This window comes from Mobula hypostoma, chromosome X2 (assembly GCF_963921235.1).
Source record: "Mobula hypostoma chromosome X2, sMobHyp1.1, whole genome shotgun sequence".
NCBI classification, from domain to species: Eukaryota; Metazoa; Chordata; class Chondrichthyes; order Myliobatiformes; family Myliobatidae; genus Mobula; species Mobula hypostoma.
Genome location: NC_086129.1, coordinates 49,092,491 through 49,119,614, shown reverse-complemented (window position 1 = coordinate 49,119,614; position 27,124 = coordinate 49,092,491). Strand labels below are relative to the sequence as shown.

Here is a 27,124-nt window from a genome sequence, read left to right as displayed (position 1 = left end):
TAATCCCACGACCCTCTGAGTAAAGAAGTTTCCCCTCATGTTCCCCTTAAACTTTTCACCTTTGACCCATGATCTCCAGTTGTAGTCCTACCTAACCTCAGTGGAAAAAGCCTGCTTGCATTTACCCTATCTATACCCCTCGTAATTTTGTATACCTCTATCAAATCTCCCCTCAATCTTCCACATTTCAAGGAATAAAGTCCAAACCTATTCAATCTTTCCTTATAACTCAGGTCCTCCAGACCTGGTAACATCCTTGTAAATTTTCTCTGTACTACTTCCACCTGATTTACATCTTTCCTTTAGGCAGGTGACCAAAACTGCTCACAATATTCCAAATTAGGCCTCACCAATATCATATACAACTTCAACATAACATGCAACACACATCAAAGTTGCTGGTGAACGCAGCTGGCCAGGCAGCATCTCTAGGAAGAGGTACAGTCGACGTTTCAGGCCGAGACCCTTCGTCAGGACTAACTGAAGGAAGAGTTAGTAAGAGATTTGAAAGTGGGAGGGGGAGTGGGAGATCCAAATGATAGGAGAAGACAGGAGGGGGAGGGATGGAGCCAAGAGCTGGACAGGTGATAGGCAAAAGGGATACGAGAGGATCATGGGACAGGAGGCCCAGGGAGAAGGAAAAGGGGGGGGGGGAGGAGAAACCCAGAGGATGGGCAAGGGGTATAGTCAGAGGGACAGAGGGAGAAAAAGGAGAATGAGAGAAAGAAGGTGTGTATAAAAATAAATAACGGATGGGGTACGAGGGGGAGGTGGGGCATTAGCAGAAGCTTGAGAAGTCAATGTTCATGCCATCAGGTTGGAGGCTACTCAGACAGAATACAAGGTGTTGTTCCTCCAACCTGAGTGTGGCTTCATCTTGACAGTAGAGGAGGCCGTGGATAGACATGTCAGAATGGGAATAGGATGTGGAATTAAAATGTGTGGCCATTGGGAGATCCTGCTTTCTCTGGCGGACAGAGCGTAGGTGTTCAGCAAAGCGGTCTCCCAGTCTGCGTCGGGTCTCGCCAAATACAGAAGGCCACATTGGGAGCACCGGACGCAGTATATCACCCCAGCCAACTCACAGGTGAAGTGTCGCCTCACCTGGAAGGACTGTCTGCAGTCCTGAATGGTGGTAAGGGAGGAAGTGTAAGGGCATGTATAGCACTTGTTCCGCTTACAAGGATAAGTGCCAGGAGGGAGATCAGTGGGGAGAGATGGGGGAGACGAATGGACAAGGGAGTCGCGTAGGGAGCGACCCCTGCGGAAAGTGGAGGGGGGGGAAGGGAAAGATGTGCTTAGTGGTGGGATCCCGTTGGAGGTGGCGGAAGTTACGGAGAATTATATGTTGGACCCGGAGGCTGGTGGGGTGGTAGGTGAGGACCAGGGGAAGCCTATTCCTAGTGGGGTGGCGGGAGGATGGAGTGAGAGCAGATGTGTGTGAAATGGGAGAGATGCGTTTGAGAGCAGAGTTGATGGTGGAGGAAGGGAAGCCCCTTTCTTTAAAAAAGGAGGACAGCTCCCTCGTCCTGGTATGAAAAGCCTCATCCTGAGAGCAGATGCGGCGGAGACAGAGGAATTGTGAGAAGGGGATGGCATTTTTGCAAGAGACAGGGTGAGAAGAGGAATAGTCCAGATAGCTGTCCCATGATCCTCTCATATCCCCTTTGCCAATCACCCGTCCAGCTCTTGGCTCCATCCCTCCTCCTCCTGTCTTCTCCTATCATTTTGGATCTCCCCCTCCCCCTGCTACTTTCAAATCTCTTACTATCTTTTCCTTCAGTTAGTCCTGACGAAGGGTCTCGGCCTGAAACGTCAACTGTACCTCTTCCTAGAGATGCTGCCTGGCCTGCTGCATTCACCAGCAACTTTGATGTCTGTTGCTTGAATTTCCAGCATCTGTAGAATTCCTGTTGTTCAACATCCCATCTCCTATACTCAACACCTTGATTTATGAAGGCCAATGTGCCAAAAGCTTTCTTTACAACCCTATCTACCTGTGATGCCATTTTCAATGAATTATGTACCTGTATTCTCAGATTCCTTTGTTCCACTACACTCGTCAGTGCTCTACCATTCACCGTGTAAGACCTACCCTGGTTGGTCCTACCAAACTGCAACATCTCACACTTGTCTGCATTAAATTCCATCTGCCATTTTTCAGCCCATTTTTCTAGCTGGTCTAGATCAGTGGCCGCGAGGAGGGACAATATGATTTGGCGATATGAAATGATATGAGTCAGCTGCACCTTTCCTCATTCCCTGACACACACTGTTGAACTTGAACACCCACTCCTGGTCAGTCCGCAAGAATATTGTCAATATTAAACCGGTCTGCGGTGCAAAAAAGGCTGGGGACCCCTGGTCTGGATCCTACTGTAAGTTCTGATGGTCTTTCTTGCTGTCCACTACACCCCCAATCTTGATGTCATCTGCAAATTTGCTGATCCAGTTAACCATATAATCATCCAGATCACTGATTAAGATGACAACCAACCCAGCACCAATTCCTGCAGCACTCCACTAGTCACAGGCCTCCAATGAGGGAGGCAACCATCTACTACCACTCTCTAGCTTCTCCCACAAAGCCAATGTCTAATCCAGTTTACTACTTCATCTTGAATGCCGAGAGACTGAACCTTCTTGACTAACCTCCTGTGTGTGACCCTGTCAAATATTTTGCTAAAGTCCATGTAGACAACATCCACTGCCTTGCCTTCATTAACTTTTCTGGAAACTTCCTTGAAACTCTACAAGATTGGTTAGACATGAACTACCACACACAAAGCAACGCTGACTATCCTTAATCAATCCATGTCTATCCAAATACTTATATATCCAGTCCCTTAGAATACCTTCCAATAACTTTCCCACTACTGATGTCAGGCTCAGCGGCCTACAACTTTCTGGTTTACTTCTTAAACAGCAGGACAACACTGGCTATCTTCCAATCCTCCGGTATCTCACCTGTCTCCAAGGATGACTTAAATATTTCTGCTCGTGTCCCAGCAATTTCCGCACTTGCCTCTTGCAGGGTCCGAGGGAATACCTTGTCAGGCTCTGTGAATTTATCCACCCTAATTTGCTTAAGACAGCAAACACCTCCCCTTCTGTAATTTGAGGTCCATGACTTCGCTGCTGCTTGCCTCACTTCTATAGATTCTGTGTCTGTCTCCCGAGTAAGCACAGATGCAAAAAAAAAATTAAGATTTTCCCCATCTCCTTTGGCTTTGTGCATAGATTACCATTCTATTCTTCCAGAGGACCAATTTTGTCCCTTGCAATCCTTTTGCTCTAAGCATATCTGTAGAATCCCTTAAGATTCTCCTTCACCTTGTCTGCTATGGCATCCTTTTTTTTTGCCCTCCTGATTTCTTTCTTAAGTGTTCTCTTGCATTTCTTATTCTCCACAAGTACCCTGTGTTAAAGTAAGTAGACAATTACAGCAATTAAAATTGTAGTTAATTGTTTATTGTTATCTTTGTGTTGAAGGAGTTATAAAACATTGTGTCAGGAGAAAGAGATTCTCTGGACTCTCTCTTGAAGGTTTACTGTGTGAATAAAAATTTTTATATTTGCTAGTTACAACCTCCATGTGCCTCAGCTTTAGTCAGTCATAATAGAACATAGAAAAGTAAAAGTACATATTCAAGGTCCTTTCAACCTCACACTGCTACAGTCGGAAGTTCCCATCTGCTTTTAAAAGGCAACAATTAAACCAGTGCCTAAGAAGAGAAGTGCGAGCTGTCTTAATGACTATTGCCCGGTAGCACTCACATCTACAGCAATGAAATTGCTTTGAGAGATTGGTCATGCTGAAATAAAGTCCTGCTTTAACAAGGACCTGACCCACTGTAATTTGCCTATTGACACAATAGGTCTACGGCAGACCCAATCTCAATGACTCTTCACACAGCCTTAGACCACCTGGACAATACAAACACCAGTCAGGATGCTGCTTGTTGACTATAGCTCTGTGTTTAACACCATCATTCCCACAGTCCTGATCGATACGCCACAGAACCTGGGCCTCTGTACCTCCCTCTGCAATTTGATCCAAACCGAAAGACCACAGTCTGTGTGATATCTCCTTTTCACTGACAATCAACACTGGCACACCTCAGGGATGTGAGCTTAGCCTACTGCTCTACTCTCTATATACCCATGACTGTTGCTAGGTATAGCTCAAATATCATCTATAAATTTGCTGATGATCAACCATTGTTGGTAGAATCTGAGATGGAGATAAGAGGGCGTACAGGAGTGAGATATACCAGCTAGGTTGAGTGGTTTCAAGCAACAACCTGGCACTCAACATCAGTAAGATGAAAATGCTGATTGTGGACTTCAGGAAGGGTGAGATGAGGGAACATAAACCAATTCTCATAGAGGGATCAGAAGTGGAGAGAGTGAGCAATTTTAAGTTCCTGGGTATCAAGATCTCTGAGGATCTAACCTGGTCCCAACATATCGATGCAGCTATAAAGAACTCAATACAGTAGCTATATTTCATTAGAATTTTGAAGAGATTTGTCACCTAAAACACTTGAAAACATCTATAGATGTACCATGGAGAGCATTCTAACAGGCTGCATCACTGTCTGGTTTGGAGGGGGTTGGGGAGTGGGGGCTACTGCACAGGACCAAAAGAAGCTACAGAAAGTTGTATTATTAGTCAGCTCCATCTTGGGTACCAGCCTCCATAGTATCCAAGACATCAAGGAGCTATGCCTCAGAAAGGTAACGTCCATTATTAAGGATCCCCATCACTTAGGACATGCCCTCTTCTATTTAATATACATTCATACCTACTGTAGTTGATTTATTTACTTTTTCTTTCTATGTTATCATGCATTGCATTGTACTATTGCTGCTATGTTAACAAGTTTCACAACACGTGCTGGTGATAATAAACCTGATTCTGATTCACGTCACCATACACAACTTTGAGATTCATTTTCTTGCAGGCATTCACAACAGAACAAAGAAATACAATAGAATCAATGAAAAATCGCACACAGAGACTATCAAATAACCAATGTGCTTATTATTGTTGTCACATGTACTGAGGTACAGGGAAAAATGTTGTTTTGCAACATATACAGGGCCTGTATTGTGCTGCAGATTTTCTATGTTTCTATGCATGCCATCCATATGGATCATTTCATTGCATCAGTGTATTGAGGTAGTGCAAGGAAAGTACAGTGCAGGTACACAATAAAGCACAAGGCTATAATGAGGTAAATTTGAGAGGTCAAAACTCCATCTTATAATCTGAGGGAAACATTCAATGGTCTTAGAACAGTGGAGTAGAAGCTGTCCTTGAGCTTGGTGGTACATGCTTTCAGTCTTGTGTGTCTGAGAGAGAATGTTTGAGGTGAGTGGGTTCTTTGATTATCTGGTTGCTTTACCAAAGCAGCAAGAAGTATAGAGTCCATGGATGGATGCTAGTTTCCATAATGTGCTGAGTTATGTCCAAAGCTCTCTGCAATGTCTTGTGGTCTTGGTCAGAGGAGTTGCTAACCAAGATGTGATGCATTCTGACAGGAAGCTTTCTACAGTGCATCTATAAAAATCAGTGAAGGTCAAAAGAGACATGCCAAATTTCTTTAGCCTCCTTAGAAAGTAGAGAATCTGGTGTGCTTTCTTGGCTAAGCTCACTCCTAGTACAGCACTTGAACAGGCACTTCGGTTCGTGATGCTGTGCCAACCTAATTAAGCTAATAACAAATCCCTTCTGGGTTCCCCCAGCAGTTTCTGTTTTTATATTTCTACTGGAAAATGGAAAAAAAGGCACAAGAGGTCACATTAACTACCTTCAGCACATAACTTCCGCCATCTCCATCGGGATCCCACCACCAAACACATACCCCCCCCTCCAACACACACTTTCTGCTTTCCACAGGGATCACTCCCCACGTGGCGCCCTTATCCTTTCATCCCACTAATCTCCCTCCTGGTACTTTTCCTTGCAAATGGATCAAGTGCCATACCTGCCCCTACATCTCCTCTATCACTACCATTCAGGGCCACAAGCAGTCCTTCCAGGTGAGGTAACACTTCACCTGTGTGTCTTTTGGGGTCATCTACTGATCCGCTGCTCCTAGTGTGGCCTCCTATATATCGATGAGATCGGACGTAGATTGGGAGACCGCTTCGCCGAGCACCTACGCTCCATCCACCAGAAAAAAATGGGATCTCTCAGTAGCCACCCATTTCAATTCTACTACCCATTCTCATACATCAGTCCACAGCCTCCTCTACTGTAAAGATGAAGCCACACTCAGGTTGGAGGAACAACACCTTACATTCCGTCTGGGTAGCCTCCAACCTGATGGCGCGAACATTGACTTCTCAAGCTTCCAGTAATTGCGCCCCCCCCCACCATTCCCCCATTCCTGTTTCCCTCTCTCATTTCATCTCCTTAGCTGCCCAAGACCTCCCTCTGGTGCTCCTCCTCCTTCCTTTCCTTCCAGAGTCTTCAATCCTCTCATATCAGATTCCCCCTTCTCTTTTCTTTAAGGTGCTTGGAAGGAGGTAGAGAGGAGATGTCAGGTAAGTTGCTTTTTTTTTTAAAATGCAGAGAGTGGTGAGTGCGTGAAATGGGCTGCCGGCGATGGTGGTGGAGGTGGATACGATCGGGTCTTTTAAGAGACTCCTGGATAGGTACATGGAGCTTAGAAAAATAGAGGGCTATGGGTAACCAGAGGTAATTTCTAAACTCAGTACATGTTCGGCACAGCATTGTGGGCCGAAGGGCCTGTATTGTGCTGTAGTTTTGCTTTGTTTTCCTAGATGCTCCCTGGCCTGCTGAGTTCCTCCAGCATTTTGTGTGTTGCTCAGATTTCCAGTCAGCCTCTGCAGATTTTCTCTTGTTTGCTATTGGAGCCAATCTCACCTCTTCCTAGAGATGCTGCCTGGCCTGCTGCATTCACCAGCAACTTTGATGTGGGTTCCTTTTTTTAAGATGTAGATTATATGGAAGCTTTCTTTCTTGTCATCAAAAACCATTAAGTATTTGATTTAAATGGTTGTTAACAGTTTTAAAATCCTAACAAGCCAAGATAAATGCAAGTAAACCAAGAAATGGATACCTCAGAGTACTTTAGATGCAAAATGAGAAGAGCTTCAGCATTACACAATCTGACATACGAAATGCAGGATCAGATTTGCTATATCAATCAGGAATTAATTTTTGGCTGAGACAGACTCCCTGCTATCTAGCTGACAAAGTCAGGATACAGCCCATGCAGGAACTGGTGCAATTTAGATCTTCCTGTTGCAACTGTGTTGATTGTGCACTAGTTTGACGAGATTCACACCAAATACAATGGGACTTGTTTGGATAATTAAATCTTGGCTGTATTTAGAAACTAAAAATAACTGTGACACGATTTGTGAATTTCTTAGTTTTTCCTTCACCCTAACACTACCTGTATTGTAAATGCCAAACATAAAATTGATTCCCAAAATTAAGGAAATTGTCTGACAAGATTATTTAATGTCATTTCCTCACATTAGGGTTTATATTCATTTATGTATGTATATAAATAATATGTCCATGGAGTGACAATAGTCTGTACATAAGGCGACTCTGACAGGAAATAATAAATGATAAACTAGTGGGTGTTGATCAGCCTGTTTGTGGAAAGCAACTGTTTTTGAGTCTGGTAGCCCTGATATGAATGCTATGTGGCCTTCTCCCTGATGGGAGTGGGGAAGATACAAAGAGAGATTTAGCAGAGTGGGCCTGTTCTCTCAAACTCAGAGTGTACAAGATGCAATTTCATTGAAACATTTAAATTCTTATGGGATTTAACACAGAAGGAAACTTTAACTCTTTACCCCTGCACTCATTCCCTCTACTGTCAAAAGTTGTTGTTGTTCCGTTTCGCACCTTTTGGCATAATCGGGCAGTAACCTTGCTATTTCTTTAGCATTTGTTTGTTCTTTTTAATGAGGCCAAGTTGCTAGCTCGATGCTCAATCCAGCATGAATGGAAAGTGTGCAAGGAGCCAGCCAGATCTGAACCCAGGATCACTTGCCTCAAAGTCCAGTACAGATGCTACTGCACCACAGACCAGCAACTGTCAAAGGTATTCAGCCTTAAATACTTACTCTTTCTTGCTCTATAAATGCTGTCTGACTTGCCCAGTGTTTCCAGTATTTTCCGAAATCTGCAAGATTTTTTTTTGTTCATTGAAATAAGATTTTTGAATAATAGAGAAATCTGAGCTGCTGGGGAGCAAGCAAGAAAGCAGAGTTGAGACCAAGACCTTTTCCTTCTCCTATTTCTTATGGTTGTATCATCCTGTATACATACAAGCAATCAACAGGGTACACAGTGACTCAGTTCATAAGAAATGTCCATAAACCAACTTTTTTTGCAAGTTATAAACAAAAGACCAGATTTATGCTTGGTGCTTTTTTCATAGTATTCAAGGTGTAAAAGTATCTATTTAACAGCTGAGGAAGTGCAGGAAACAGTAATCAACAACACTGCATGTCCAAACTAGCCTAAGGCCACAATGTTAGAAAACGCTGAGGATTTCCTAGGCTATCAGTCATCTTACTTTTTACAATACTATACCAATATGCTATTACAGCTGGAGGGTATATTCTGCTGCTGAGGTAAGACGTGCTCAAGGATTGTAATGGAGAAGCACTGGTCATTGATCACTATAAAAACAGTTGTTGATGCCTTGTCTTTGGAAAAGTCCCACAGCACAGGCACACCGAGGAATTAATGGATATTGATGCACCTAAATCTAAAGCCTAGCTCATATCTTGTTGAAGGTTGAAATAGCTGAGTGTTTTGCTTTGTCAGAATCAACCACTTTACTGTGGACCAAGAGTAATTCATCAGCTGAGCCAAGTGGAGTTAACAGATTTCCATCCCAAAAGGATATTAGTAAATCATATGAGCTTTTACAGCAATCTGGTGATTTTAAGGTCATCAATGACAGTATCTTTTCAATTGTGGGCAGTTAACAATTGGTGCAATAGCATCATACAGCAGAGATACAAGTCTTTCTGCCTGTTGTCTACACCTACCATCAAGTGATTATTTACACTAATCCCATTTTATTCTTCTCACATTCCTCTCAAATGCCCTCAGATTCTCCCACTGATCATACATGACTGGCACAGAAGTATACAGTAGCTGTTAGTGGAACGCTATTACAGCGCCAGCAACCTAAGTTCAATTTCTGCTGCTGTAAGGAATCTGTATATTCTCCCCGTGACTACGTGGGTTTCCTACGAATGCTCCAGTTTCCTCTCACATTTCAAAGTTGCACAGATTAGTGCTAGTGAGTTCTGGTCATGTTATGTTGGAGCTGAAAGTACAGCAACACCTGTGGGGTGCCTTCAACACACCCTTGGACCATATTGGTTGTCAATGGAAATGACACATTTCACTGTATGTTTCAATGTACATGTGATAAATCTTTAATCATTACCCTAGAACCATCCTACAGAATCACTTTCAAGGATTTATTACAACTCATGCTCTCAGTATAATTTTATTTGCAGTTTGTCTTCTTTTGCACATTGGTGTTTGTCAGTCCTTGTCTATTTATGTTTTTTTTCCATAAAGTTTTAACATATTTCCTTTCCCCTGTAAATGCCTGTAAGAAAATGACTCTCAGGGTAGTAAGTGTATATATACACACTTAGATAATAAATTTACTTTGAACTTTGATACAAGAGATGCAACTAGTGGCCAATTAACTTGCCAAGAGCACGTTTCAGACATGGTAAGAAAGCCACACACTGTTAGAGGGAGAAGATGCAAATTCCACACAGTGGACATCAGAGGTCACTGGAGCCAAGGCAGCATCTCAGCCAGGTATATCACAAGACCATAAGGTACAGGAGCAGAAATAGGCCATTTGGCCCATCAAGTCTGCTCCACCATTTCATAGTGGCTGATCCATTTTTCCTCTCAGCCCCAATCTCCTGCCTTCTCCCTGTATCCCTTCATGCTCTGGCCAATCAAGAATCTTCCTTAAATATACATAAGGACTTGGCCTCCCACAGCTGCCTGTGGTAACAAATTCCACAGATTCACTACTCTCTGGCTATACCACCCTGACTGAAACACAATAACTGCCACAGTGGGCTTGAAACACATTGAGTACCTTTAAAACCACTTCTATGTCTCCCTGATATGTTACAACCCAAAACATGATTTCTCTTCTCTTTGAAAATATGCAATAAAACATCAGGAACATTTGCTTTCCTTGGTGAATTTCTACTGCCTGGACCTACAATTAGGCATTCTTTGTACCCATCTAGTTGTGTTCTTGCTTTCTTACAAGCTATTATTGTTCAAAAAAATAGAAGTTGTTTGTGGAAAAATTAGCAGCATGATCACTGCCTTGTTCCTAGAACAAAGATGACTTTGTTCATTTAGATGCTGTCACATAACTAGAGTCTAATACACAAGATGTGCATGGATTTCAGCATTCCCTTTATGAAAAAAAACAGGGACAAAGGATTCTGCACAAAATTAAGTTGCAAAGTAATGGTAACACAAGAGATTCTGCAGTTGCTGGAAATTCAGAATGCTGCAGGAACTGATCAGCTCAAGAGCACCTATGGAGAGGACAGTGCTCAAACAGATAACCTTAATCCTTCCAGGCTGTTGCCCATCACCTCAAATAGAAAGAAATAACCTTTTTTTTCCAGTCATCCAGATGTATAGGCTGTGAAATGCAGAAATTATAAATGAATACTTGGGAACTGTAATATCACATTAAGTTTTAAATATACTCATTTTGCTCGCTTTTAACAGTAATTACTTAATCAGGGTTATTGCTGTTCTGTGGAATTGAATTACAAAATAACTATAGATATAATCAAAATTACTCTTTAGCAGGAGTAGTTTTGGTCTAATTGCACCACTTCTTACTTGTAGCATTCCGTTAACTATGCTAATACAGAAGATACCAGGGTAAAATATCAGTAGTTTCACTTTCCGACGGCATCTTTACATTTGATTCTTTCTAAATCTGAGACTTTCTGTTGGCAAATCTTGAACAGATTAGCATTGCCAGATCTACTAAAGCAGGGGTTCCCAATAACCTTTTTTTTAAATACCATAGACCCCTACCATTAACTGAGGTGTCTGTGGACCCCAGGTTGGAAATTCCTGGACTAAAGTAATTCATATGACTTTTCTTATTGTAGACTCTGAATATAAATAAACAAAGGGAATTTATTGAAACAAATTATCAATGTTATTTTATGACAGCAAAGAATTAGTATTTCAAATAAATGCATCTGAATTCACTGTCACCATTAAATTAACAGGCCAAGAGTAGGCCATTCCAGCTGAAGCCTGTCCTGCCATTCATTACAATCATGGCTGATCTGTTCACATCCACTTCTGTGTCAGCTCCCCAAAGCTGGCAATTTCCAGATATTTTAAAATTTTACTTCTTCCTTAAATTTCCCCAATGATCCTGCCTCCACAACCCTCCAGGGTAAAGAATTGCAGAGATTCACCACCCTCCACGAAAAGAAGGCTGATTTGGCAAGTAGCTGGGTGACTGTCAGGAGGAATGGAAATGGAAATAGGCAGTTAGAGCAAAGCACCCGTGGCCATTCCCCTCAAAAATAAGTATACCGCTATGGACAATTTTGTGGGGAATGACCTCCTGGGTGAATGCCACAGGCGACCAGGTTACAGACACTGAGCATGGGTCAGTGATGCAGAGGGAAAAGAGAGAGAAGAAGGGAGTGGTAGTGATAGGGGGCTCAATAGTCAGGGGAACAGACAGGAGATTCTGTGGATGTGAACGGGACACCCGGATGGTATGTCGCCTCCCAGGTACCAGGGTCAGGGATGTCTCGGATCGTGTTCACAACATGTTGGAGAGCAGCCAGATGTCGTGGTACATATTGGTACCTATGACATAGGAAGGAAAAGCAATGAATTCCTGAAGAGAATTTAGAGAACTAGGTAGAAAACTGAGAAGCAGGACCTCCAGGGTAGTAATTTCTGGATTGCTGCCTGTGCCATGCACCAGTGAGGGTAGAAACAGGATGATTTGGCAGATAAATGTGTGGCTGAGAAGCTGGTGCAGAGGGCAGGGCTTCAGGTTCTTGGATCATTGGGATCTCTTCTGGGGGAGGTATGACCTATTCAAAAGTGATGGGTTGCACCTGAACCCAAGGGGGACCAATATTCTCGCGGGCAGGTCATACCTTCCCCAGAAGAGATCCCAATTATCCAAGAACTTGAAGCCCTGCCCCCTGCACCAGCTTCTCAGCTTCTTGCTCCCCCTCCCTCTCCAAAACGTTGCGAACACGATCCGAGACATCCCTGACTCTGTCACCTGGGAGGCAACATACCATCTGGTGTTCCGTTCACGTCCACAGAATCTCCTGTCTATTCCCCTCACTATTAAGCCCCCTATCACTACCACTCCCTTCTTCTCTCTTTTTCCCTTCTGCACCACAGACCCATGCTCGGTGTCTGTAACCCGGTCACCGTGGCATTCTCCCAGGAGATCATCCCCCACAAAGGTATCCAAAGCTTGTTTTTGAGGGGAATAGCCATAGGGGTGCCCTGCTCTAAATGTCTATTTCCATTTCTCCTGACAGTCACCCAGCTACTCACCTGGTGAGGCCTCACCTTGAGTATTGTGTACAGTTTTGGGCTCCTCATCTTAGAAGAGATGTGCTGGCATTGGAGAGGGTCCAGAGGAGGTTCACAAGGATGATTCCAGGAATGAAAGGGTTATCATATGAGGAACATTTGATGGCTCTGTGTCTGTACTTGCTGGAATTCAGAAGGATGAGGAGGGATCGCATTGAAACCTTTCGAAAGTTGAAAGGCCTAGACAGGGTAGATGCGGAAAGAATGTTTCCCATGGTGGGAGAGTCTGGGACAAGAGGGCACAGCCTCAGGATAGAGGGGTGCCCTTTCAAAACAGAGATGCAGAGAAATTTCTTTTGCAAAGGGTGGTGAATTTGTGGAATTTGTGGCCAAATGCAGCTATGGAGGCCTGGTCGTTGGGTGTATTTAACAGAGATTGATAGGTTCATGATTGGACATGGCATCAAACGTTACGGGGAGAAGGCCAGGAACTGGGGTTGAGGAGGAGATAGAAAAAAGGAATGATTGAATGGTGGAGCAGATTCAATGGGCCAAATGGCCTAATTCTTCTCCCTTGTCTTATGGTCTTAAAAGAAGTGCCAACACGTCACACCCTCTAATCGTGAATGTGAAACGCCTTTCAGCTGGGGCCCCATCAAGAATTTCCTGCATGCACTTCCCAGCAAATAAGACATTAGTGCCATGCCACTGAACAGGTTCATGTGCAACACAATGATTGTGATCAGCAAAAGAACTGGCTGTGTTTGAAAATCTCAAAATATCATCAATTCCATGAAGAGCAACTTATGCTGCTTCTTTTATCAATGTTTTGTTTAAAACTCCAATCACTATAGCTTACTAACAGGAAATAAGATTGACTTCCTGCAGCGTGATGAGAACTAAGGATGTTTGTGAGTTTTCTGTTTCCCTGCTATGAGCATGAGTAACTCAGTCTCTTATGGCAGCAAGTATACCTCATATTGTTTATCAAAAAGGTCAATCATCACAAGAGTTAATAACTTAAAACATAGCACACGAATAACACAGGGTCTACAATATTGTTGCCATCACCGAGTTATGTCTAAAGGATGCACAGTACTGGCAACTCAATATAGGGGAGGAGGCATTGCACTATTAGTCAAAGATTGCATTACATCAGTATTGAGGGAGGATATCATAGACGGCTCCTCAAATGAGGCCAGGTAGGTAGAGATTAAAAACAAAAAGGGCATCTTCTCATTGCTGGCTTCAACATTCTGTAATTCCGCCACTGTCTGTAAGGAGTTTGTACAGTTTCCCCGTGACCATGTGAGTTTCCTGTGGGTACTCCAGTTTCCCCCAACACTCCAAAGACATACAGGTTAGTAGATTAATTGCTCAGGTGGGTGGGCTTGTTGGGCCGTAAGTTCCTGTTACCGTGCTGTGTCTTTAAACAAATAAATGTGAGGTGATGTAATTTGAAGTTAGGACATACACCACGAAAGATAGGTCCAAAGGAGTATTGAGGAACAATGATCTGGGAAAGGATATACTGACATTGCAGAGGCTCCAGAGGAGGTTCATGAGAATGATCCCGGGAATGAAGGATTAATGTATGAAAAGCATCTGATGGCTCTGGACCCATACTCACTGGAGTTCAGTAGAATGAGGGGGGATCTTATGGAAACTTATTAAATATTGAAAGGTCCAGATAGAGCGGATGTGAAAAGGATCTTTCCTACAGTGGGGGAGTCTTGGACCAGAAGGCAGACTCCAAATAGGGCGTTCCATTTTGAACAGAGATGAGGAGGAATTTCTTAAGCCAGAGGGTGATGAGTCTGTGGAATTCATTGCCACAGATGGCTGTGGAGGCCAAGTCTTTGGGTGTATTTAATGTGGGGATTGATAGGTTCTTGTTTATTTGGGTTGTCAAAGTTTACAGGAAGAAGGCAGGAGAATGGGGTTGAGAGTGATAATAAATCAGCCATGATAGAACGGCAGAGCAGACTCGATGGGCTGAATAGCCTGTCTGCTCCCATGTCTTATAGTCTAGATTCACCAGGACATTGCCTGGGATGGAGCAGTTCCAATGTGAAGAGAAACTGAAGAAGCTAGTCTGTTCATTAGAAGAGATTAAAAGGAGACATAATCCATTTTCAAATACCTGGGTGTCGATATCTCTGAGGACCTAACCTGCATACAACATATTGATGCAGCTATAAAGAAGGCAAAACAACAGCTATACTTAATTAGTAGTTTGAGGGTATTTGGTTTGTCAACTAAAACACTCGAAAACTTCTACAAATGTACCGTGGAGAGCGTTCTGACTGGCTGCATCACCGTCTGGTAAGGGGAGGCAACTGGACAAGATCGATGCAAGTTGCAGAAAATTGTCAAATTAGTCAGCTCCATCACGGGTACTAGCCTCCGTAGAATCCAAGACCTTCAAGGAGCGGTGCCTTAGGAAGGCGGTGTCCATCATTAAGGACCTCCATCACCCAGGGCATGCCCTCTTCTCATTGTTACCATCAGGAAGGAGATACAGAAGCCTGAAGGCACACACTCAGCAATTTAGGAACAGCCTCTTCCACTCTGCCATCTGATTTCTAAATGGACATTAAACCCACGAATATTACCTCATTATCTTTTTAAAATTTGTTTCTCTTTTTGCACTACTTAACTTCGGCTGTCCATCGATTTTCGATGATGACTGAGGCCTGGGCAAGGTTGTATGGAAGACTGGCAGTTGCCCATGCTGCATGTCTCCCCTCTCCACGGCACCGATGTTGTTCAAGGGAAGGGCACTAGGACCCATACAGCTTGGCACCGGTGTCGTCGCAGAGCAATGTGTGATTAAGTGCCTTGTTCAAGGACACAACATGCTGCCTCAGCTGAGGCTCGAACTAGCGACCTTCAGAGTCACTAGACCACGTGGCCATGCGCCACACACACTACTTAAAAGACATATATACACTTACTGTAATTCAGTTTTTTTCCCCTCTATATTTATCATGAATTTCATTGTATTGCTGCATTAAAGTTAACAAATTTCCCAAGATATGTCGGTGATATCAAACCTGATTCTGAAAATGGAGGCATATAAAATTATGAAGGGCATGGACCATAAGACATAGGAGAAGAATTAGGCCATATGACTCATTGAGTCTGTTCCACCATTTCATCATGGCTGATCCAATTTTCCTCTCAGCTCCAATCTCCTGTCTTCTCCCTATATCCCTTCATGGCCTGACCAATCAAGAATCAACCTCTGCCTTAAACATACATAAACACTTGGCCTCCACAGCTGCCTGTAGCAAAGAATTCCACAGATTCACCACCCTCTGGCAAAATAAATTCCTCCTCATCTCTGCTCTAAAAGGATGCCTCTCTGTTCTTAGGCTGTATCCTCTGGTCTTAGACTTACCCATCATAGGAACAATCCTCTCCACGTTCACTCTATCAAGGCCTTTCACCATTCAATGGGTGACCTCATTGAAACCTCCCATTTCTTCTGAATTCTAGTGAATACAGGCCATAGCTGTCAAAAACTCTTTATATGACAAGCCATTCAATCCTAGAATCATTTTTGTGAACCTCCTTTAGGAGGAAAAATTTCCTACTGTCTACCCTTTCAGAAATAGATAAAACTAGAGGATATAGGGTAAGAGGAAAAAGATTGAGAAGGGATATTGTGAGGAACCATCTTCACTCCACCTGAAATGCCCGAGTAATATTTGAAGCTAAGTCACTGACAGCAATTAAGTGTCACTTGAATCACATGGTCAAAGAGGGCTATGGACTAAATGCTGGGAAATGGGATTAATAGTTGTCTACTGGTCAGCATGGACAAGTTGGGCTTGATGGCCTTTTTCCCTGTGATATAATTCTATGATGCTGACCAACCAAGTAACATAAGCTTAATTAACTTTGCAACATCTATAAAGACAAGCTGCAGTCTACGACCATTCAGTATTAAATGTTACTAATTACTAATAAGAATAATAACATAACCAGATCTGATTCAAGGTCAGAGTTAACATTCAGGCCAACTTCTCCCTCCACACACAGCCTGACCTGTTTAAGTATCCTCACTATTTTCTGTTCTTACTCAAGATTTCTCACTTCTCAAACATGAATCAATGCCTTTACAAACACATCAACAGAAATAAAAGAGAACTAACAAAAGCTGTGCTTGCACTGAAATTCTGTTACTGGTGTCAAGTAACTTTTGTTCCATTCAGAATTGAAAAGAGTACATTTTATCAGAGGCTTCATCTGACTGGGACCAAATGACAACTGAGATCAAACTGAAATAGAGCAGACAAAACAGGAAACACCTGAAAGAGAGCTTGCAAGATTAGTTTACTGTAAATATTGAAGCAGTAAAGCACAATCAAAGGAAGGGCGGCACTGCAAGATTTCAAATCCTTTGGGTCGGACGTCACATCCTTTAATTTTGTAATTTTGAATCTAAATTCGGTGCAGTATACATCTGATTACAATTCACTCGGTTTTCATGAATATGGACAACTCATAAAAATACCAGAAGTCCAAATAAATGTAAATACCAGTGATCCTCTTCATTTAAATTCATATATTTTCAGTTGTCTCCTAGACAGTGGAAAGGATCAATAGATCAGTGTTCTTCAGCAGACACAAATATTTAAATTTCTATGCTAAATTCCATGCATCTCAACAAACATTCAAACTCACCATACAAAGACTTTCTGTCTACAAAGAACAATCTGTACCCAGTCTACTCTCCCACTTCCAAAACATGTTAACTCACTTCAAGTTAACTACATGTAATTTTATGAAACAGGAGAAGACAAATTCTTCAAGGAAGTCCAAAAGATAAATTAATTTTAATGACAACTAGACCAGTACCAAGCAACACGTATAAAATACCGAAGGAACTCAGCAGGCCAGGCAGCATCTATGGCAAAGTCGACGTTTCGGGCTGAGACCCTTCCAGACCCACACACATTTTGTGTGTGCTGCTTGGATTTCCAGCATCTGCATTTTTCTCTTAGATAGATAGATAGATAGATATACTTTATTGATCCCGAGGGAAATTGGGTTTCGTTACAGCCGTACCAACCAAGAATAGAGCATAAATATAGCAATACAAAAACCACAAACAATCAAACAACAAAATGCAATCTATGCCAGATGGAAAAAGTCTAGGACCAGTCGATTGGCTCAGGGTGCCTGACCCTCCACGGGAGGAGCTGCAAGTTCGATGGCCACAGGCAGGAACGACCTCCCGTGCCGCCCAGTGTTGTATTGCTAGACCACTCTTGCTTGACCAGTACCAACCAGGTTTGCATCAAAGGATTAGGATATGCCACACACATGAAATGTCAACATTAACTACTCCAACATTTCTTTAGATAACCCTATTCCAGAGCAACCACTTCACTTAATGGAAGTGAACAACAACCACTTCATGTTCTCCCTTAAATATTTGCAGTATTGTGAACAAATCACACAATCATATCACAGGACACGGGCTTTGAAGTGTAATTAGAAATAGCTTTTCCGTTCACACATTGGAAAAATAAAGGTGAAGACACGCGTGTAACAGCGGGGCAAAACTAACGGTGCGACTGAACCGCGCAGCGAAGCAGCCACCTCGCACGAGAACTTATCGTACAACGATCAGGTAGATAAAGAATAATTCCCGTCAAGCCTTGTCCCCAAATAAAGTTACGTCTCTGGTGAAAAATTTTCGGTTACATTTTCCCCAGCCACTCTCACTTACTCTCCGCCAGCACGAAATAAAGCACCAGAAGCCGCAGCAACGAAACTCCACCCGCCATCTTCACACAACCGGCTCAGACGTTTAGTGAGCACGCGCGTTGCCGGCGGGATGTTGTTACCCGCCAGCGCGGCGCCATGGCAACGGGTGAAGGCGGTCCAGCGCCATGGCAACGCAAGAAGCCGCATCGCAGCAACGGGAAGAGGTTGTGGACAGCTGCCGGCTGGACTGGAATGAGGAGCAGGTGGGTATTCTTAGGGTAATGTTCGGGGCATATGGTCAAGATCTTTGCACTACAGGCGGCCCAGCTGTACAAAGATTCAGGCAAACGGGAGTATCAAAGTAGTAGTATACCTACCTCACTGCCAGGAACCTCTTGTAAACTTCTCAGTAGTAAACTTTTTGCTCTAATTTTGTCTTTCTTCTAAAAACTGTATTTAATTTATATTTAATGTATGTACTGTTTATATGATGTTACATGCATGTATAAGACCATAAGATATCAGAGCAGAATTAGGCCATTTGGCCTACTGCATCGGATTGGCCACTTCATCTTGGCTGATCTATAAGAATATAAGAAATAGGAGCAGGAGTAGGCCATCTAGCCCATCGAGCCTGCCCTGCCATTCAATAAGATCACGGCTGATCTGGCCATGGATTGATCTCCACCAACTTGCCTTTTCGCCATAACCTTTAATTCCCCTACTATGCAAAAATCTGCCCAACCTTGTCTTAAATATATTTACTGAGGTAGCCTCCACTGCTTCATTGGGCAGAGAATTCCACAGATTCACCACTCTCTGGGAAAAGCAGTTCCTCCTCATCTCCGTCCTAAATCTACTCCCCTGAATCTTGAGGCTATGTCCCCTAGTTCTAGTCTCATCACCAGTGAAAACAACCTTCCTGCTTCTATCTTATCTATCCCTTTCTTAATTTTATATGTTTCTACAAGATCTCTCTTTCTTCTGAACACCAGCGAGTACAGCCCCAGGCAACTCAATCTCTCCTCATAGTCTAACCCCCTCATCTCTGGAATCAACCTGGTGAACCTCCTCTGCACTGCCTCCAAAGCCAGTATATCCTTCCTCAAGTAAGGAGACCAGAACTGCACACAGTACTCCAGGTGTGGCCTCACCAGTACCCTGTACAGTTGCAGCATGACCTCCCTGCTCTTGAATTCAATCCCTCTAGCAATGAAGACCAACATTCCATTTGCCTTTGATAGCCTGCTGTACCTGCAAAACAACCTTTTGTGATTCATGCACAAGCACTCCCAAGTAACTTCTGCACAACAGCATGCTGCAATTTTTCTACCATTTAAATAATAATCTGCTCTCTCATTTTTCCATTCAAAGTGGATTACTTCGCATTTACCAATATTGTACTCCATCTGCCAGACCCTTGCCCATTCACTTAACCTATCTATGTCTCTCTGTAGATTCTCTGTATTTTCTGCACAATTTTCTTTTCCACTCAATTTAGAATGATCCATTTCCCTCTCAGCCCCAGTCTCCTGCCTTCTCCCTGTATCCCTTCATGCCCTGACTAATTAAGAATCTATCAACCTCTGCCTTAAATATACTCAAAGACTTGGTCTCCACAGCCGCCTGTGGCAAAGAATTCCATAAATTCACCATTCTCTGGCTAAAGGAATTCCTCATCTCTGTTCTAAAGGGACACCCCACTATTCTGAGGCTGTCTTAGATTCTCCCACCATAGGAAACATGCTCTCCACATCCACTCTATTAAGGCTTTTCACTATTTGATAGGTTTCAACGAGGTCACTCCTCATTCTTCTGAATTTCAGTGAATACAGGCCCAGAGCCATCAAACACGCTTCATATAACAAGCCTTTCAAACTTGGAATCATTTTTGTGAACCTCCTTTGACCCTCTCCAGTTTCAGCACATTCTTTCTAAGATAAAGTGCACAAAATTGCTCACAATAGTCTATGAGACCTCATCAATTCTTTATAAAGCCTCAGCATTACATCACAAACGAGAAAATCTGCAGATGCTGGAAATCTAAGCAACACACGCAAAATTCTGGAGGAACTCAGCAGGTCAGGCAGCATCTATGGAAAAGAAACGCTGGCCCACAATGCCAACTATACTTTTTTTCCACAGATGCTGCTTGGCCTGCTGAGTTCCTCCAGCATTTTGTGTGTGTTGCTCAACATTATATCCTTGCTTTTATATTCCAGCCTCTTGAAATGAATGCTAACATTGCATTTGTCCTCCTCACCACCAACTCAACCTGTAAATTAACCTTCCACCAAAGTGCATGACCATACACTTCCCAACACTGTATTCCATCTGCCACTTCTTTCCCCTTTTCCCTAATCTATCTAAGTCCTTCTGTAGCATCTCTACTTCCTCAAAACTACCTAACCCTCTACCTATCTTCGTATCATAGAACATAGAATAGTACAGCACAGTACAGGCCCTTTGGCCCACAATGTTGTGCCGACCCTCAAACCCTGCCTCCCATATAAGCCCCCACCTTAAATTCCTCCATATACCTGTCTAGTAGTCTCTTAAACTTCACGAGTATATCTGCCCCCACCACTGACTCAGGCAGTGCATTCCACGCACCAACCACTCTCTGAGTAAACTCTCTCCGCAATCTTGGCCATGAAGTCATCAATTCCATCATCCAAATCATTGACATATAATGTAAAAAGAAGCAGTCCCAACACAGACCCCTGTGGAACAACACTAGTCACTGGCAGTCAACCAGAAAAGGTCCCCTTTATTCCCACTCTTTGCCTCCTGCAAATCACCCAATGCTTTATCCATGCTAGCATCTTTCCTGTGATACCATGGGCTCTTATTTTGTTAAACGGCGTCATGTGTGGCACATTGTCAAAGACCTTCTGAAAATCCAAGTGCACAACATCCACCAATTCTCCTTTCTCTATCCAGCTTTTTAATTCTTCAAAGAATTCCAACAGATTTGTCGGGCAAGATTTTCCTTTACGGAAACCAAGCTGACTATGGCCTATTTTATCATGTGCCTCCAAGTACCCCGAAACCACATCCTTAAAAATCAACTCCAACATCTTCCCAATCACTGAGGTCAGGCCTATAAGTTCTTTTCTTCTGCCTCCCTCCCTTCTTGAAGAGTGGAGTGATATCTGCATCTTCCAGTCCTCTGGAACCATGCCATAATCAATTAATTCTTGAAAGATTGTTACTCGTGCCTCCACAATTTCTTCAGCCACCTCTTTCAGAACCCTGGGGTGTACACCATCTGATCCAGGCAATTTATCTACCTTCGGACCTTTCAGTTTCCCAAGAACATTCTCTCTAGTAATGGTAGCTTCACTCACTTCATGACCCCTGACACCTGGAACTTCCATCATACTGCTGGTGTCTTCCACAGAGAAGGCTGATGCAAAATACTTATTCAGTTCATCCCCCGTTTTCTTGTCTCGCATTACTGTCTCTCCAACATCATTTTCCAGCGGTCCGATATCTACACTTGCCTCTCTTTTACACTTTATGTAGCTTCAGAAACTTTTGGTATCCTCTTTAATATTATTCACTGGCCCAATCCTGTATTCCATTTTCTCCTTTTTTATGACTATTTTCATTGCCTTCGGTTGGTTTTTTAAAGTGTCCCAATCCTCTAACTTCCTACTAATTTTTGCTCTATGATATGCCCTCTCCTTGGCTTTGACTTCTCGTCAGCCACAGTTGTGTCCTCATGCCTTTACTTCTACTTCTTCCTCTTTGGGAAGTATATATCTTGTGCCTTCCAAAATGCTCCCAGAAATTCCAGCCATTGCTGTTCTGCCGTCATCCCTGTCGGTGTTCCTTTCCAATCAACTTTACCCAGATGCTCTTTCATGCCTGTGTAGTTTCCTTTACCACAGTAATACTGATAAATCTGACTTTAGCTTCTCCTTCACAAATCGCAGGGTGAATTCTATCATATTATGACACTGGTCCCCGAAGGGTTCCTTTACCTTAAGCTCTCTAATCAATTCTGGTTCATTGCATAACAGTGGGTTCAACCATGAGCTGCTCTAAAAAGACATCTCATAGGCATTCTAGAAATTCCCCCTCTCGGGATCCAGCAGTAACGTGATTTTCCCAATTTACCTGCATATTGAAATTTCCCATGACTATTGTAACATTGCCCTTTTGATATGCATTTTCTATCTCCCGTTGTAATTTGTAGACCACATCTTCACTATTGTTTGGGGGTTTGTATATAACTCCCATCAGGGTCCTTTTACTCCTGCAGTTTCTTAGCTCTACCCACAAAGATTCATAAGTCCATAAGCCATAGGAACAGAAATAGACCATTTGGCCCATTGAGCCTGTTCCGCCATTCCATCATGGCTGATCCCGGATCACACTCAACCCCATACACCTGCCTTTTTGCCATATCCTTTGATGCCCTGACCAATCAGGAAACTATCAACTTCTGCTTTAAGTATACCCACAGACTTGGTCTCCACCGCAGTCTGTGGCAGAGCATTCCACAGATCCACTACTCTCTGGCTAAAAAAAAATCCTCTTTACCTCAGGTTGCCCCTCAATTTTGAGGCTGTGCCCTCTAGCTCTGGACACCCCCACCATAGGAAACAAATTCTCCACATCCACTCTATCTAGTCCTTTCAACATTCAGTAGGTTTCAGTGAGATTCTCTCCCCCCTCCCAAACTGCACCCCCCGGGCATTCTTATAAATTCCAGTGAGTACAGGCCCAAAGCTGCCAAATGCTCCTCATAAGTTAACCCCTTCATTCCTGGAATCATCCTCATTAACCTCCTCTGGACTCTCTCCAATGACTATACATCCTTTTTGAGATATGGAGCCCAAAACTGTTGACAATACTCCAAGTGCAGCCTGACTAGTGTATTCTAAAGGCTCAGCGTTATCTCCTTGCTTTTATATTCTATTCCCCTTGAAATAAATGCCAACAATTTCATTTGCCTTCTTTACCAGACTCAACCTGTAAATTAACCTTCTAGGAGTTGTGCACAAGAACTCCTAAGTCCCTCTGCACCTCTGATGTTTAAATTTTCTCCCCATTTAGATAATAGTTCACACTATTGATCCTTTTACCAAAATGCATTATCATACATTTTCCAACACTGTATTCCATCTACCACTTTTTTGCCCATTCTTCCAATTTGTCTAAGTCCTGCTACAATCACATTGCTTCCTCAGTACCACCTACCCCCCCATCTACCTTTGTATCATCCACAAACTTTTCCACAAAGCCATCAATTCCATTATCTAAATCAGTGACAAACAATGTGAAAAGTAGCAGTCCTAATACCCTAATACTAACCCCTGAGGAACACCACTAGTCACTGGCAGCCAACCAGAAAAGGCTCCCTTTATTCCCACTTGCTGTCTCCTGCCTGTCAGCCATTCCTCTATCCATGTCAGTATCTTTTCTATAACACCATATGATTTTGTCTTGTTAAGCAGCCACATGTGTGGCACCTTATCAAATGCCTTCTGAAAATCCAAGTAAGTGATACCCATTGCCTCTCCTTTGTCTACCCTGCTCATTACTTCCTTTAAGAACTCTAACAGATTTGTCAGGCAAGATTTCCCTTCACAGAAACCATGCTGACTTTGACTTATTTTATCATTAGCCTCCAGGTAGTTCGAAACTTCATCCTTAATAATAGACTCTAACATTTTCCCAACCACTGAGGTTAGGCTCACTGGCCTACAATTTCCTTTTTTTTTTGCCTTCTTCCCTTCTTAAAGACTGGCATTTGTAATTTGTCACCTCTTTCTAATGATATGAATTTTCTTTTTTATCAACAGAGCAATGCCACCCACTCTCCCTCCCTGCCTGTCCTTTCAATACAATGTGTACCCTTGGACATTAAGCTCCCAGCTGTAATCTTCATTCAGCAATGCCCACAACATCATACATGCCAATCTGTAACAAGGCTACAAGTTCATCTGCCTTATTCTGTATTTTGCACACATTCAAATACAACATCTTCAGTCCTGTACAATCTATATTTCGTGCACTGTTTGTACCAAAAGGCCTGTCCTGCTGGTGCAGCAAGTTTTTCATTATACCTGTACCCCACTGTACTTGTGCACATCACAACAAACTCAATTTGACTAGACATGCTGGAACCCACAGCAATGAACAGTATCACTTCAGTGGGTCAGGCAGCATGACTGGGAGAAATGGATAGTTAATGTTGACGAATCTTAATCCAAAACACCAACTCTACAGATGCTGCCTGACCCACTGAGATCCTCCAGCATTTTGTTTTTCTCAGCTGCAGCACTCTCTGCTTTTGTTCCAACGCAATCTGGGAACTGTTGCTTGTTTCATATCCTTGGATGTACTTATCAGACATATTGGGATTGGGGTTAAACAAATTTGGCATGGAATAAAACACAAAGTAGATACAGAGTTAGGGGGTGGGGGAAGTGCAATGTAAAATGAAAACTAACTCATTCCAATAGGCTGAACAGACATGGATGGTTGTGATAAGACCATAAAACCTCAATTAGGCCCATTGAATATGTTCCAGCATGATGACAAATCAGAGGAACGCAAGGTAAATTTGCAACTCTTATAATGTGAGGCAGATATATGGAAAGTTAGGAAATAGAAGCAGATAGAATGGAGATGAGATGACTACTCATTCCATTGCATCTAAACCACAGCAACACAAGAAAATAGGAGCAAGAGTAGACCAGCAGTTCCCTCAAGCCTACCTCCCCATGCCATATGATTGTGCCTGAGCTACGAAGGCCTCAAATTCTCTTCTATGTCAGTTCCCTGCAATCTTTCATTTATTTATGTATCTCCATCTTAAATATACCTACTGATCTGGCCTCCACTGCCCTCGGGGCAGAGAATTCCAGAGATTCAATACCCAGTGAGGGAAGAAATCCTGATGCACCTCAGTTTCAGTGACCTGACCCTCATTGAGAGGTTAGGAAAACTCCAATGATTGGCAATTCAGTGGTTAGCAAGTGCGACAAGTGCTTCTGCAACTGCAGCCATCATTTTAGTATAATTGTGACCTTGGTATGGCAATATGACAGCGAAGTGTGGATAGCTATAGATTATTCTATACACACGCGCACACACAAAGAGAGAAGTAGTGCTGTTGGCAGATTACATAAAGCTTGTCAAGAGATTAAATGAAAGAACTCAAAGTCGGTAATCTCCAGATTAATTCCAGTGCCAAGTACCAGTAAATACTGAAATAGAATATTATAAATGAATGCTTGACTGAAGAAATGCTGCATTAGAGAGTTTCAGATTCTGCAGATGAGAATCCATACAAGACTGGGACATAAATGGAAAAGTTAACAGTGTTCTTGCTTATTGCTGGGGAAACAGTTACAAAAATAGAAAAGTTACACCTCAGTATTTTAAGATCAATCATCTTCAGTTCTTTCCTTTATAAGATCAGCTTTGAAGATACTTGGAAGGTGATTGCACGCCAGTGCTGTATTCCATTCACAACCACTCAGATCATGATGCAATCAACATTTGTAGGCAATGGAGGCATCTCCCACAGATGTAGTCATCCAGACCGGAAGGTGCAAGGAATTTCCATGATGCCAGACACACAATACACAGCACTGAGCTCACCAGTCATAACTGAATTGGAAATGCTGCGTGCTAGTGAGTATGGAAATAGGATGATAGCTCAGATAAATATGTGGCTACAAGATGGATGGCTTACACCTGAACCAGAATAGTTCCAATATAATTGTGAGGATGCACAGGTCCAATGATCCTGAAGAAGGGCCTCTGCCCAAAACATCAACTGTATATTCATTTCCATAGATGCTGTCCGATGTGCTGTTCCTCCAGTATTTCTTGTGTTTAAGATCTAATGCTTGCTCTCTTCTGTTATAAACACATTCCTCTCTGTGCCTGCACTTCAACAACCTTATTTACCGTACTCCACAGTGAGATGCAGTGAACTAAATTTATTTCGCATTACTAACTGCTGACTTTACCTCAACCTAAATCTTTACATTGAAGTCATCTAATGTGAACTGTTTTGTACATTTCATTGTTGTTTTGATCTATTTTACTATTTGCAGGTGTACTCCCTCCCAGTACACATTACCCATCAGTGCCCTTCACTATCACCTCTTCATTCAACTGCTACTTTACATTTCCAACTTTCTTACAAAAATTCTGCATATGTTTTTCTTGTGAATGATGCTTACTTAACACTGTGCCTGTGATGCTGCTGCAAGCAAGATTTTCATTGGACCTGTGCATACATGGACGTGCAGATGGCAATAAACTTGACTTTGACCCCTGGTTCTACACGAAATATTGCTCCTGTACCCAGCCTTTCAAATATTGTAGATTTGAGAGGTGGGAGGAGAGAGAGGATAGGATGGGAAAGAGGGTGGGAGGAGAGAGGAGCAGAATCGAGTTGAGGTAGAGTCAGGCAGCGGGGCCAGGCACAAGAGCGAGGCACAAGCCAATGTTTGATTGATTTAATGCTGGGTCAGAATGCAGACTAGGTGTTTGACAGAATTATTTTCTTAATGGGTTCTATTAGGGTTCTTTGTTTTGTGGCTGCCTGCAAGAAGACAAATCTCAAGGTTGTATATAGTATACATAATTTGATAATAAATGTACTTTGAACTTTGAGGGGTGAGGGGGGAAGAGGGCAGGAAGAGAGGAAGGGAGGGAGAAGAGCAGAGTATAGGACATGAGGAGGGAGGGGAAGGCGAGATCAGTGTCTCCTTCACTCCTACCAGTGGCAACCACGGACAACGCAGCAGCGGGAGAGGATTT

General features: G+C 42.9%; 1 protein-coding gene across 2 annotated transcripts in view; it reads right to left on the bottom strand.

The window, feature by feature from the left end:
• The window catches only part of jam3b (junctional adhesion molecule 3b), a 157,841-nt gene extending 139,420 nt beyond the window's left edge, over positions 1-18,421 (bottom strand). The window contains exon 1 of one of the 2 annotated variants that reach the window (XM_063038797.1): positions 18,351-18,421. In XM_063038797.1, coding sequence (XP_062894867.1) covers positions 18,351-18,408 — 58 coding nt within the window. In that variant the 5' untranslated portion in view covers positions 18,409-18,421. The remainder of the gene's footprint in view (positions 1-18,350) is intronic. The other variant, XM_063038798.1, reaches the window with a different exon arrangement.
• Between the last annotated feature and the right edge of the window lie 8,703 nt (positions 18,422-27,124).